Source organism: Schistocerca gregaria, chromosome 4 (assembly GCF_023897955.1).
Source record: "Schistocerca gregaria isolate iqSchGreg1 chromosome 4, iqSchGreg1.2, whole genome shotgun sequence".
NCBI classification, from domain to species: Eukaryota; Metazoa; Arthropoda; class Insecta; order Orthoptera; family Acrididae; genus Schistocerca; species Schistocerca gregaria.
In genome coordinates, this window is record NC_064923.1 from 436,284,870 (window position 1) to 436,299,480 (window position 14,611).

General features: G+C 43.2%; 1 protein-coding gene across 1 annotated transcript in view; it reads left to right on the top strand.

Moving 5' to 3' along the window:
- LOC126365773 (protein nervous wreck) overlaps window positions 1-14,611 on the top strand; it is a 692,956-nt gene that overhangs the window by 425,778 nt on the left and 252,567 nt on the right. The window contains exon 5 of the mRNA XM_050008297.1: window positions 9,829-9,973. Coding sequence (XP_049864254.1) covers window positions 9,829-9,973 — 145 coding nt within the window. The remainder of the gene's footprint in view (window positions 1-9,828; window positions 9,974-14,611) is intronic.

A 14,611-nucleotide genomic window follows, 5' to 3' on the forward strand; every position in this document is an offset into this window, starting at 1 on the left:
CAGAAGAAGGGCCAGTTTTGTGGGACAAGTATCGGAATAATTAAGGAGCAACAGAGGTAAAAAATAGTGGGCGCAGGCACCTACTGGAATATGTAACACAGACTGTTGACGATGCTGGATGTTTTTGCTGTATACAAATGAAAAGATGGGAACATTTAACCAGTGTAAGGAATGGTTACTTAAAATACACTGACGAGTCAAAACAGTGTGACTACCTTCTTAATACCGTGTTGGTTCACTTTTGGACTTCAATGCAGCAGCAGTTCTACATGGCATGGATTCAACAGGTCCTTGGTAGGTTTCCGGAGCTATGCAGTACCAGACGCCTACGCACAGGTCACGTAAATTACGGACCAGTGGTATGTGGACGACCGATAGTGTGTGAGACGCCTTCCATCGAGTTCTAACCAGACGAATTTGGTAGCATGACATCGTTAGGTAACTATCATACTGTCTAAAATGGTGTAACACGATTTCGGCGCTGTGCCGCGAAAAGTTACCCTGCTGGAAGAGTACAGGGGGACAACAAGCATGAACGTACGCAAGTGATCCGCAATAATCTTCAAATAGGCCACAGCTATCATGGTACCTTCGATTATATCACAAGTCACATAGAAGTACAGGTGAATGTAATTCACTGGTCCAGGCGACATGTTTCCATTCATCCGCTTTCCAGTTTCGAAGATCCCATGCCCACTGCAGTTTTAACTAATGACGCCGTTGGGTCAACATGCCTTTAAGTGTCACCTGGCGTGAAGCCCCATGTTAAAAACTTGTACTGAAAGGATCTTCTGGTATGTGCCCAACAGCGTACTCTGTCGACATATCTGCCGTGGAATCTACCGTGGAATGTAATTCAACTTTTTCTTTTCCAAATACCGTTTTGGATCTTGGATGATTATTATTCTTATTATATTGTGCACATATTACAATTTTGTATGCATAAACTCGTTTGTATATCATGCAAAAATTAAAAAAATTGTTATGTGTTACTTAGTTACGTGTTCCCTAGACCACTTGAGTGATTCTTTTATCGAAATTGTGTGGAATGAGTCAGTTTGCAGGATATGTATAAATGATTAGTGTTAAAAATAATGAATGCGTTTTTTTATTTTTTCTTATATATTTATTTTTAATTTTTATAGGCTACCAGTTTTTCAATATAATTTCATCGATAGAATAGGAGTTGGCAGGACAAATGATTTTAGGTTAGTTTAAAATTTGAAAATATCCTTATGTTAGTGCACAAATGATCAAAGATTTTCGTTCCTGCGTATTGAACTCTTACCTCCCTTTATCAGCCCATCTAATTTTCAATGAGCACGTTCTTCTTAAAATCGGAGAGGAATATGTTGAAAACCCTGACAAGCTGAAGGGACAGGATGGTAGGACAAATGTTAAGATATCACGGAATGACTTTCATGGAACTAGAGGGAGTTGTAAATGAACTCTTTTCCGAGCTACTGACAGCTTTAACAATGGATAATGAAGGTCATTTTGCTCTATAGTGTTGTAGGTATGAACGTCACTGTAATTATTCAGTTGTGATGGATTATTTACGGCAATTTTCTTAGCGTCACATATCTTTCTTAATGCTCGCTTTGTGCAATCAATACTTCCGTTCTGGATAGTGAATTGTCGCAGAAAACTATTCCATAACACAGTATTGAGTGGAAATATGCAAAATATGCGACGATACACAAACTGTATAAAGGGAATAGGAGTGGACCCAAAACCGAACCCTGTGGTACTACCTTTGTTATCTGCTGATCTCTCCCCAGTAAGCAAAGTTTTTTATCCTCTAAAGATTGTTTCAGTTTTTGAGCACATTTTTTTGCATTGTATTTGTTAAAAATGATTCAGACCAACTGTGTAAAGCCATCAGTTCCACAAAACATGAGTTTTTTCAAAGAAAGTAATTTCTACATGTACATCTATACAAACATATGCCTTGAAAATTTCACAAAAATACTGACTGGCGACATTTTAATGTAAATGTGCTAGTGGACTAAAGGTTATCATCGAAGCCACATTAATTAAAAGTCACTGTTACACTGTGCACGACACACTGTACGGTTACTTGCGGTTTGTGAATGAGGAAGCGTGTGAGGAGAACCATAATCACACTCATTCTTCGGACAAAGAGCACTGCGATGAAGCGATCTCAGGCTGCCTCCTCGTTTCTCACAACCAACGACGTAGGAACAAACGAGGATGCGCATTAATATGTAGGAGTCATGCAAATGCGGCGATGTCAGGGCGTGTTTCGTCATCCAGGCGGTCATCTTCAAGCATTCTCGCGAACGACGGCAGGCGTGCGACGCGGCTGATGAGGCGCCGCCTACCGCAAAAAGCTGGCTCGCCTTATGAAGCCCAAGTGAGCTGTTAACGAGGCGGCGGCTGCCAACTTTGCAGGCTCTTCGGAAGTTTGCCTCCCTGTGCAGGAAGGCGGCTATCGAGGATAATTACAGAGGCAGGCGGGGCCGGCTAAACCGCCAACACGGGCCATGCTAAACCAATTACTGCGTGGCAGTAACTCGCTGTACAGTAAGTTGCTGCGGTCTGTCTGTCGCTGCGAGCTATCGCCACACCACAGTTTCAACCACTCTCACCATGTACACAGATCACACGAACTATTTGGGCCAAGGGTGAGCAGTAACTGAGGCAGCTCGTGGTTCGACTACAAGGGAAGGCTGCGAATCTGTTACATATATGGCAAAGTACTTTAGTGCTCTTCAAGCACAGTCCTATCTAGCATACTCGTTGAGAAAAGCCTCGGAATGCACCTCCTGTAGCGAAAAAAAGAAAAAAAAACTCTCAGTCAACGCACAGCATCAAGGAAACGCTCTTAACAAGAAAGGATTTTTTTAGCAGTTGAAAATAACGGCACATGTTTGATGTTTCGCACCCCTGTTTCATTTAATCGTTCGGTTCCTGAAACTCTTGCTACGCGGCGACACGTTTTTGCATTCTAGTACACTCCAGTGAGACATTCACAAACTTACTCGTAGCATGCCTGTACTACTGTGGATAGAACATTTAATGCCACAAACAAAGGAGTTGTAAGGTAGCAGATTTGCACCTTACATGATGCTAAATCAGTATTAATACACCGAATAATAATTGATAATTGGCCCTCCGGTAGGAGAGAATGGACACAGAAAAGGAAGTTGTGTGTGTCATGTCAGACTAACGAGATGGGCTCAGAGGCTGGAACACGGCCGGAACCCCTAAGGACGGTGTTTATGTCATGTCAAACTAACGGGATGGCCGCGGCCGGACCCATTTGTCGGCTGGCACTTCAGACCACCAAAGACGTTCGGAGAGGCTGGGCCATCACAACAAGAAGCGAGAAGGAACTATATGCGAAAGAGAGAAAGACGATTTCGCCCCACAGTGGAAAACTTGCGGAAGACTGTGACGGGATTGGCCCAGAGCGCGTAGAGATACATGTTAAAATTTAGGCGGCAACAGCATCCGCGAGAGTATTCTGTGTCGTGGTTGGGTACAAACGCGCACGGATACATGGAAGTGTGCGTCGTGATTGGCTACCAACGCGCACGGATCCATGCGGCGAAGAACGGACAGATTTGCAAATACTCTGAAGGTGGGCTCTGGGGTCGGCTGTGGAACAGCTCAGTCGCGGTGTCTGGCTGCCCTGCTTGGAGAGCGTGGAGAGAAGTAGGTTGGAGAAGTTACCGGCATTGAGTCCAGTGGTTACTCTCCAAGTCTGAATAGTTTAGAGCATACGACTCCACACACGTAGCGTTATCTGTTCCTCCGAGGAGACAAACAGATTTGTACTAACTTGTGGTGTTCATATGCAATCTGAAGTGTACCTTTGCTGCCACGCACTTGAGTCGACCAACTACTCTTGGCATATGTGCAAGTAGCTTGAGTGTTGACTAGTGACGGACTCCGCAATTGAACACTTACGTACAGGAGTTTACGGGCGCAAACCACGTCCACGTTGGAGATTAAAGCCAAGCTCGCTCACAGGAAAGACGGCATCACGACGTTGGTTGGGCTGACCGTCGTAATCATCATGGAGAAGTACGGTGATTTTAGCAAGCATCAGCCAAAGTAGGGCACTGTAATTCTAAATGAGTTCGTATTCCGCTAGCTCTCTGAGTCTGTGTCCATTCAGACACAACTGCAATAGAGTCACTTGCGGGCTCAGTGTTGACTTAAATAGTTAGGAAAAGAGAATGCATTGTGCCAATGATAGGCTACTTAGGTTAGCGGGTGTATCGTATTGTCATGTTAGGCTAGAAATGTTGCTCATCCTGTTTTCTGAATAAATCATAATTTGGTATCATATGCTAATCACCGCATTATTGATTTCGTAGCTAACAATCACCATATTTTAGTATAATAATTAGAGTGTAATGGTAATTTCGAAGCAAATGATACTGGGGGCATAGCCGCGCGTTTAAACAGAGCCAACTTAAGTCAGATAGCAACTCATGGTCGACTAAGACTACCAATAGATATTTTTCAATATATCGATAATTTTACAGTAAACTCCCCGTACGTTGCAGAGTTTATTTAACACTGTCAAGACACTGATGTTAAATGTCGATTAATGACGCATGAGAGCATAACAGAGATATACTGGGGGATTGTCCTTTGTTGTAAACAGCGCAACGAGAATATCATGTGAAAAATGGTACGAAACCTTTAGACTCAGCTAGCCGAACCTTATGGAAGTCCATTAAAGCTACACTCAGAAGAAGCCACGGTCCCAAACCTCTGATACGTGCAGGTAACTGTCATTTCAAGGTGCTGCCTCAAGACGTCAACGCCAATTTTCAAATGGAATTCTTTAACTATTTAAATTGTATGACAACAAGCGTCCTCTTATCGCCAGCCACACCATGCAAAGTCTCCACGATGTTGCATTTCGGTGTGTTCGAGTATGTCTACATCTGCATCTACATCTACATACATACTCCGCAAGCCACTGTACTGTGGGTGGCGGAGAATATCCTGTACCGATACCATTTGTTTCATTTTCTGCACTAATCGCAGACAGACGAAATAAAAAAGGACAGTCGTATTTTCCTCTGTATGATCCCTAATTTCTCGTATCTTATCTTCATGGTCTTTGCGCTAAATACGTTGGCGACAGCAGGATCTTTCTGCAGTGAGCTTGAAATGCCGATTCTCTAAAGTTCCTCAGCAGTGTTCTTCGAAAAGAACATCGCCTTCCCTCCAGGTATTCCCATCTGAGTTTCCGAAGCATATCCGTAACACTTGCGTGTTGTCCGAAACTACCGTCAACAAATCTAGCACCTCGCCTCCGAATTGCCTCGATGTCTTTATTTAACCCGACCTCATGCGTATCCCAAAGACTCGAACGCTATTCAAGAATGGGTTACACCATGGTCCCATATGTGGACTCCGTTACAGATTAACCACACTCTCCTAAAATTCTCCCAATAAGCTAAAGTCGACCATTCACCCTCCCCAACACATTCCTCATTTGCTCGTTCTATTTCATATCACTTTGCAACGTTACGCCCAGATACGTATCTAAACGACGTGACTGTCTAAAGCAGAACACTGTTAATAGTGCACCCGCACAGCACGCGTTTTATTTTCCTAGTCACTCGCATTACTTTTTCCTACATTCAGAAACAGCTGCCATTCTTCACACCATATTCTCCATATAGTCTTGATTTAGTCCCGTCGAATCTCCATATATTCGAAAGCCCTTGGTATGTTTCCGCACGTATAAGGTACCAGATCTACGTCTATATCTATACAACGCACCTAATGGTCTGTGGCTAAAAGTACCTAGTGTATTACTGTTACTAGCCTCTCTTCCTGTTCCAGTCACTAATAGTTCACGGAAATACCGATTCTTGGCAAGCCTCTGTGTGAGCTAGAATCTCTGTAATTTTACCCACATGGCCATTTCGCGAGATATACTGTAGGAGAAAAAAATCATCAGAAATGTAAGCTGTCGGAACTTTGTCACTAAACCACACCATGATACAGAACGCTGCTCTTGCAGCGTCTTCCACTGGATTTGGCTGAGCATCTCCTTGAAGCTTTCGTGCTTACTACGCTCGAGCGTCAAAGAAACTGGTACGGGCATGCGTATTCAACTACAGAGCTATGTAAACTACTAGAACACGGCGCAGCGGTCGGCAGCACCTATTTAAGACAACAAATGGCTGGCGCAATTGTCATGTCAGTTACTGCTGCGACAATGGCAGGTTATCAAGATTTAAGTGAGTTTTAGCGTTGAGTTATAAACGGCGAACGAGCGATGGGACACAACACCTCCGAGGTAGCGATGAAGGGGGATTTTTTTTGTACGACAATCTCACTAGTGCACCATGAATATCAGGAATCCGAAAACATCAAACCTCCGTCATCGCTGCGGCCGGAAAAAAATCCTGCATGAACGTGAAAACGATTACTGAAGAGAAACCTTCCACAGATTGTTACAGATTTCAGTGCTGGCCCAACAACAAGCGTTAGGGTGCAAATCTTTCAACGAAACATCATCAGTGTGGGCTTTCAGAGCCGAATGCTCACTCTTGTACCCCTGAAGATTTCATCACACGGAGCTTCACTCCTCGCCTGTGCCCGGCAACACGACATTGGACTATTGGTGACTTGAAATTGCCTGATCGGACGAGTCTCGTTTCAAATTGTATCGAGCGGATAGACGTGTACAGGTATGGAGACAACCTCATGAATCCATGGACCCTGCATCTCAGTAGTGGACTATTCAAGCTGGAGGAGGCTCTGTAATGGTGTGAGGCGTGTGCAGTTGAAGTTATATGGAACGCTTGATACGTTTAGATAAGATACTGACGGGTGACGCGTACCTAAGCATCCTGTCTGATCATCTGCATCCATTCATGTCCGTTTTGCATTCCGACGGACTTAAGGCAATTCCATCAGGACAACGCGACACCACACACGTCAAAAATTGCTACAGAGTGGCTCTAGGAACATTTTTATGGGTTTAAACACTTCCACTGGCCACCAAACTCCCCAGACATGGACATTATTGAGAATATCTGGGACGCCTTGCAACGTGTTGTTCAGAAGAGGTGTCCATCCCCTCGTACTCTTACGAATTTATGGACAGCCCTGCAGGATTCATGGTGTTAATTTCTTCCAGCACTACTTCAGACATTAGTCGAGTCCATGCCACGTCGTGCTGCGGCAGTTCTGCGTGCTCACGGGGGCCCTACGTGATACTAGGCAGCTGTAGCAGTTTCTTTGACCCTTCAGAGTAAATTAGTCTGTAATGAAACGCTCTGATCTTCATTTCACCTATGAGTCCTATTCGGTACGGATCCCAGACTGACGAGCGATATATAAGTTTTGTTTGAACGAGCATTTCGTAACTTACCTCCTTTGTGAGTGCATACTTCCTGAGGATTCTTCCAGTGCTTCTGTCTGGCATGTGCCTTCCCTGCGAATACTTTCATATGGCCGCTCAATTTTAAATCTCATTATACGCACACTCCTATCTATATTACGGGTGCGACTGCCTTCAGTAATTGTTCAGCAGTGGTGTTGTCAGAGAACAACGGATTTTTATGCCTATACATGTGCAACATTTGTTTACCCTGAGGACAGTTGCCAATCCCTGCATCAAGTGTCGTTCCTCTGCAGGTCTCCTTGCATTTCGCTGCATTTTTCTAGCGCTGCGACTTCTCTGTGTATAGCACCATCCTTCGCGAAAAGCACCATGGAACTTGCAAACGTTATCCACTAGATCGTTTATGTGCAGGCTGATTATTTATTTATTGATAATTTAAAGACGTGTTATTTGATTTTTAGAACAGGTCGTACCACATTACAGACTTCATTTATCATTTTTTGGTAGTTTTTTGTTTTGTTTTCATCTGCAACATTTGACAAAGAATAATACTTTTTTTTACTATAACAATAACCTGAAGTTGAAATATGAATAAAATTTTGTTGTTTTAAGAAGAATTTTTAAAAAATGATGGGATAAAAGAGAGATTTGTTAGTAGCTTTTTTTGATCTGACGACAAAACAGTTTATAGTTTGTAGTAGAGAAATGGCATTGCTAATCCCATGCATGAACATTAGATAATCATCCGTGTACAACATTCGGTACTGTCTTGACTCGCTGCCAGCATCTTACACTGCATTTACTGTATTCGCTATCCTCAATTGTTATTTGAATGATATACAAAATTTTTCCAGCTTGTTTTGGCAAATTATTTCTGATTTATAATTCTAGGTGTCTTATTTACCGTTACATCTCATGTTCCTCCTCCTCGGTTTGCTCTGCAGTGTCGCTGTTTTCACTGACACTGTAGGTATCGAAGCCTACCGTCTGGAGGTTGTTGTTACGTTACATACATGTATGTCTGTAAATCGTGTCCGCAGATACTCTTCATGTGTTGTTTTGAAATACTGTTTGTTATTCATTTAGTTGTGCCCATTGCTCTTCGTCTCTTATTGCTGTGTGTATTTGTGTGTCTGTTTCTGTGTACTGCAAGTGTAGTGTACATCCATTGTTCATGTATTGTAATTAATATCACCAAGACAACCATGAAGAACCTACGATGTAAAGAACATATTAGTAACAGTGTTGCCATTGGAATGTCTCCCTGAAGACAGAACAGTCACTGGCAATAAATAATTTTGATTTACTAGAGGAAACATTGAAACATAATAATGGGACTTCCAAAATATGACAAAAAACACACACACTTCAAACATAGCAGGACTACAATCACGATCCAATCACTTGAGATATATTACTAATGGTAATATCGTTCCTTATTCTTTATGTTACCATAAGCACTGAATTCTTCACCGCTATCGAGGTATTAAACAGCAACACAAATAGAAAATACAAAGATTCCGATATCAGAGCTATACCCTGGACCACAAACAGTGATCAAGCATTAAGATACGAGCTACAGCCGCTGTGGTGACTGATAATTCGCAATTTTTCACAAACACAGCTTTTATTGATGTAAGTTCACAAGGTTGATGACTGAAGAACAAACGAAAGGTAATATGAACGATGCCAGTAAAAGTCTCCTAATTGAGGCTAACAAAAGTTCACTTCTAATTTGCCACAAAGGTTCGTGGTAAAACACACACACACACACACACACACACACACACACACACACACACACACACACACACACACACACACACACACACTCACTCACACACTCACACACTCACTCACACACTCACACACTCACACACACACACTAGTAACAGTCCAATTCAGAGACGAAGACGTAATCTTCAATGGTACCAGTACAAGAGGTCGGGATCCAGCATGAACTGAACTTCGGCGCTGGTTCTAGTCCCTAAGTAGCTGTCTCCGGCCAATCAGGTTTTGACGTAGTGATACTTCCTGCAGGCTGTGGCACGCCTTGGTCGTAGACAACCTCGTCCTCTGTGGTGTAATATGGGTTGCCGGCCCTTTGCTCCGGCATAACAGCCGCCATCACGGTGTCGACTCAGACGGACGTGCTTCTTTCAGCCTGTGGCGGTCGGCCGTCGTCGGTAAAGCTGCGGCCTCCCTTTTATTTCTCCCCATACACAGGACGGTTAACGCCCTTTGCCTATTGGTTCTAACGATCAAGCCGATAGGCATTCAGCTGCCACAGAGCCCTACTCACTTCTTATCCTGAAGAAATAAAGTAGTGCCATTTTGTGCCGTCTAAGTACTCGTAACACCTCCCAGATTACTACATGTTTTGTAGCTGATTTACACAAGCGTACGTATCTAAAGAAATTCTTATTTGACTTTCGTCCCTATTGTTTACTAAGTGGTGCTGTGCTGTGGTGTTGCAGGAACATGTGGAACGTGTGGCGCACGGTACTGGAGGAGAACGAGAAGTTGGCACGCGCGAGGTTGGCAGCCGTGGAGGTATTCCACCAGCAGATAGCGGACGATGCTAAGGTGCTACGGTCGCAGAAGGTCCAGAACGCCAAGAAGGTCAGTACACACCCGCCACACTACATTCACTGTGCACATTCAGTCGGGCAACAACACGCGTGAAGTAAATTATCTATTGTGTTATTCTTCTATTCTTCCCTAGAGTTTATCCCGTGCAGTACGTAGTCCGCCTTTTCAGAATAGCTCCGGTGTAAGACGGCGGATTTACAAGAGAGTCAGAGGCAGATCCAAGTTACAAGAGGCATCCAAGTTAAGACTAATGCCGGAGTTGTACAAACGGCATTAATTCCTGGCATTAGGACAGTCAAAAATTTCGTCGTGTCATTTATTCACCTTGATCCCAGCGTGTCAGGTTTCGCTGCGATTGCAGCAGATGAATTGCAGGTTAATCAAAATTCGAGTCTACTCTCCCCAGGCGATCCGCAAACCTGTTTATGGCGTACGGAGGTAATCCGATAAGCCAAATGATGTACGGTGCCGCTACGTGCGGAAGCAGTTTTCAGTTCCGCGCGATAAGCGCCCAAAGCCGCACTGCGGTCTCGCTTATTTGCACTGAGCCCTCCGTCCAGGTCTGCTGTTTGCGCCGGTGTAGTCTCTCGGACACACACTGACCGGTAGTACTGGTTTCGGCGGCAAAACACAATTAATCAAGCCGCCTGCTGTTTGCTGTCCAGACGGGGTCTCGGTGATTAATCAACCGTGATTAAAACGCTGGAAGAACGGCTGACCACTCGCGTCGCTAAAAGAGGCCAGATGAGATGTTCGGCTCCCTTCCAATCACACGGTCACCAGCAGGGAACGTGGGTAACAACACAATTAGGTGTAGGGGTGGCTGTGGACAGCAAACGTCTGCTGAGATTATGTCTGCTTGTGTGTCTGTTACGTGCAACGTAGATCCATTGCATATTGTTAAAAGCTAAATACTTATAAGAATCTACAGAATATACAGAAAATGGCCCAGATCAAAACGCCCACTTAGTAACTGCGTCCGATGAAAATTTTATTTTAACGCTAACTTCACTTTAAGAACACCTTAACTCTGAGCTCACTTACTTTGCGCAACAGTTAACCAGTAGGCTTCATTGAATACTGAACGATCCAGTTTCCTATCAATGGATCAAATGGCTCTGAGCACTATGGGACTTAACTTCTGAGGTCATCAGTCCTCCAGAACTTAGAACTACTTAAACCGAACTAACCTAAGGACATCACACACATCCATACCCGAGGCAGGCTTCGAACCTTCGACCGTAGTGATCACACCGTTCCAGACTGTAGCGCCTAGAACCGCTCGGCCATCCCGGCCGACTTCCTATCAATGAATCCGTCTCTTGACTTACAAAATGTATATTATAGTGCTCAAACCTTATAGAAGAAATAAGTGTTAGGAGCAAGCTTGGTTCACAATTGTTTGTTATATTTCCACACAAAGATTGAAAATACTGAATAGCAGAAGAACACTGAATGGATCCTGTAATGTCATTAGGGGCTCAAAGATATCGATGTAAAGTTACCTCTTGCAACCTGAAAGAACCACACGAAAACGCTTGTAGTAGTCTTGCGATGAATAAATAATTGCCGACAGTGGAAGCAATTCTCGGTTTATAAATACGTTTGCTGAACGTAAATGATCATGGCAAAATCCTGACTACCATACAACTGAGCACATCCCTTACTAAATAGAATCGCTAAATGTATGCTATTAGTTTAACAACGGCAAGGAGCGTAAATAATGGCTAAACTACTGACTACTTCAATTCAAAAGACAGCTCATAGTACATGGACGACATTTAATACTACATGAACCACATGGCACCCAACACCACTGCATAACAAGGTATTTACCCACGTTCAAGAAACCGATAAAAATACCTAGTCGTTAGATGATTTATTAAGGATTTATCACCTAAAACTTGGACACCAAATATTGCTGAAATGGGAAGTGCTGTTTATGTGTTTTCACAGAATGGATTGGTACTCAGGGGCTCGTATTTTTACCCAATCAACAGATTTTAATAATACTTAGAAAGTGTACGTTAAGTGGAAACTCATACACCTACTATATGGAAGGAATAGGAGTGCACCCAAAACCGAACCCTGTGGTACTACCATTGTTATCTGCTGATCTCTCCCCTGTAACCAAAGTTTTCTACCCTCACAAGATTATTTCAGTTTTTCAGCACAATGTTTTGCATTCTATTTGTTAAGAACATTTTGCATACATACACTTTTAAGCAGAAAAATGCCTGTTGATACTAACAGACTAAAAGTAGAATAAATTTGAATGTTAGTGATGTTTGTTGCAGTATTTTAGTGCGAGTCGCTTACAAGATATCGTATGTTGAAAAGTTTCCACACCAACACTTGTTTGTGCTATTCGTCCTGCATAGTTGTTAGGTAGGATGTTGTTATGTTTGCTCACAGTGAGCTTCTATGTGCCTTGTGTACATTGTGACTTTTGTGACTTGTAAGTTAGTGTGTGATAGTCCAAACAGTTGGTCGTGAGTGTACGATGGGATTTGTACAAGGGCATTAAGACTGGATATTCCAGATATATCACAGATCTTGTTAAGCGATGGAGCCACATTCACCAGTCACGGCCAGATAAACCGCCGAAACATACAATATTTGTCTGTTGACAGTGCCCATTGGTTTCGACAAGTGGAACGTCACCGCCCATGGAGTGTAAACGTGTCGTGTGGGATAGTAAACCATCAGCTCATATCCCCATTTTTTATAGACGAAATACTGAACGCGCACAAGCATCGCAGCCTCTTAACAGGCCATCTCTGTGATACTAAAAGGCCTTCTTCCGCAGACTAGGAGGAATCTGTGATACCAAAAATGGCTCTGAGCACCATGGGACTTAACAGCTGAGGTCATCAGTCCCCTAGAACTTAGAACTACTTAAACCTAACTAACCTAAGGACATCACATACATCCATGCCCGAGGCAGGATTCGAACCTGCGACCGTGGCACTCGCGCGGTTCCAGACTGAAGCGCCTAGAACCACTAGGCCACATCGGCCGGCTGACTCTGTGATACCAATATGGTGGCTGTCCGGCCAATAGTGCACGAAGTACTACAGCACGTGTTCACGAATTGTTTCCAAAACGTTGGATTGGACGCAGAGGAGCTGTACCTTGGACAGCGTCTTCCCCGTAATGAAGCCTGTAGATATTTTCTGTGGGGAAAGTTGAAAGGCACTGTTTACAAGGAGTTGCCAACGATACCGATGATATGCAATGATGTATTACTGCTCCCTGTTCCGACGTCTTTGCTGAAATGCCAGCACATGTTTGCATTCGTTCCACACCAGATTGGAAGCATGTATTACCTATGTCTGTGGTTATTTTGAACATACCCTGTTATAATCAGTTTAATCAGTTGTCTCTTCACTGGCCAGAATCTACAAAACTAATGTATACACTTGTGTTGTTCTTTAGTTTTGCTACCACAGGTACTGTACAAGTGTGGGTATGGCAACTTTTCAAAATACGTTATCTCGTAAACAACTCGCACTAGAGTCCTGCAGCAAACTCCACTGACATTCTAATTTACCCTACTTTTAGTTTGTTATTGTCAGTAGGTACTGTTCCATTTAAAAAGCCTGTCTCTACAAAATACTCACCTTTTAAGTATTATTACAATCTGTTGACTGCCTAACAATACAAGCCCTGACTACCAAACCATTCTGTGAAAACCGCACAGCAATGGCACTTTCCACTTCTGCAATATCTACGGTGCGTTTTTACGTGGTTGTATAATTCGCCCATGATTCAGATGTGTACTGTAGAGAAAACGAGTTCTGGCCCATGTGAATTGAGGTTTGATGCCCCACAGCACTCGTACAAAACATGTTGAGTAACACCACTTTTAAAGGCTCACTGCTACGGACGTGAACTATTTCCACTAATATAACATGTCAAGCTGCGCTAGACAATGCGTTACCTCAAAACCAATGGCTCGTAGCCACAGAATACAGTAAGAAATTCTCACTGCAAGTTTCACATGCAAATCCAAGCTGCAACCATCAGCCAGCCTCTCCGTCTACATGCATTAGATCAACCACAGGCTAAGGAGAACAGAATACTCTTTTGCGTGCCATTAGAATACCAAACACTGTGCATGGCACAGCCCATGCTGATTTCCTATTGGCTGACACATTCAGCTGGCCAGAGATCGTCGTTTAGATTCCCATTTCAAATGAGCTGAGACTTTCTTGACCTTAGACATGGATTAGTGGGCACCGGTTATCATAGTGAAAGTCCTCTAATGTTAGCAGATGCGTAAAATATGGTAATCTATAAGCTTACATATCTCACAGGTAACTTTCAACAGTATGTGGCCTAAAATTCCAAAACAATCCCCTATAGCTATCTAAGACGTCATACAATGTAGTAATGTCAGCACATTACCTTTTCAGTTAGTTAGCCAGTCAGATTTTTTCCGAAAACTTATCCCTCGCGCATAGTTCGCTGATGTTCGTTATTTGGCAAACTGGTTTTCCCTTAAATTTATGGGCTCCTTGTTACCACAGTTGGAAGTTAACCTATGGGAGAGAAGTCATGTGTGACATGTCTGTGACTCGCATGCATTTTGTTCCGAGTGATGAGATCTATTTATTGATTAATTAGCATTCGCAAATAAAAGAACCCATCTCATTGTGAGTGTTT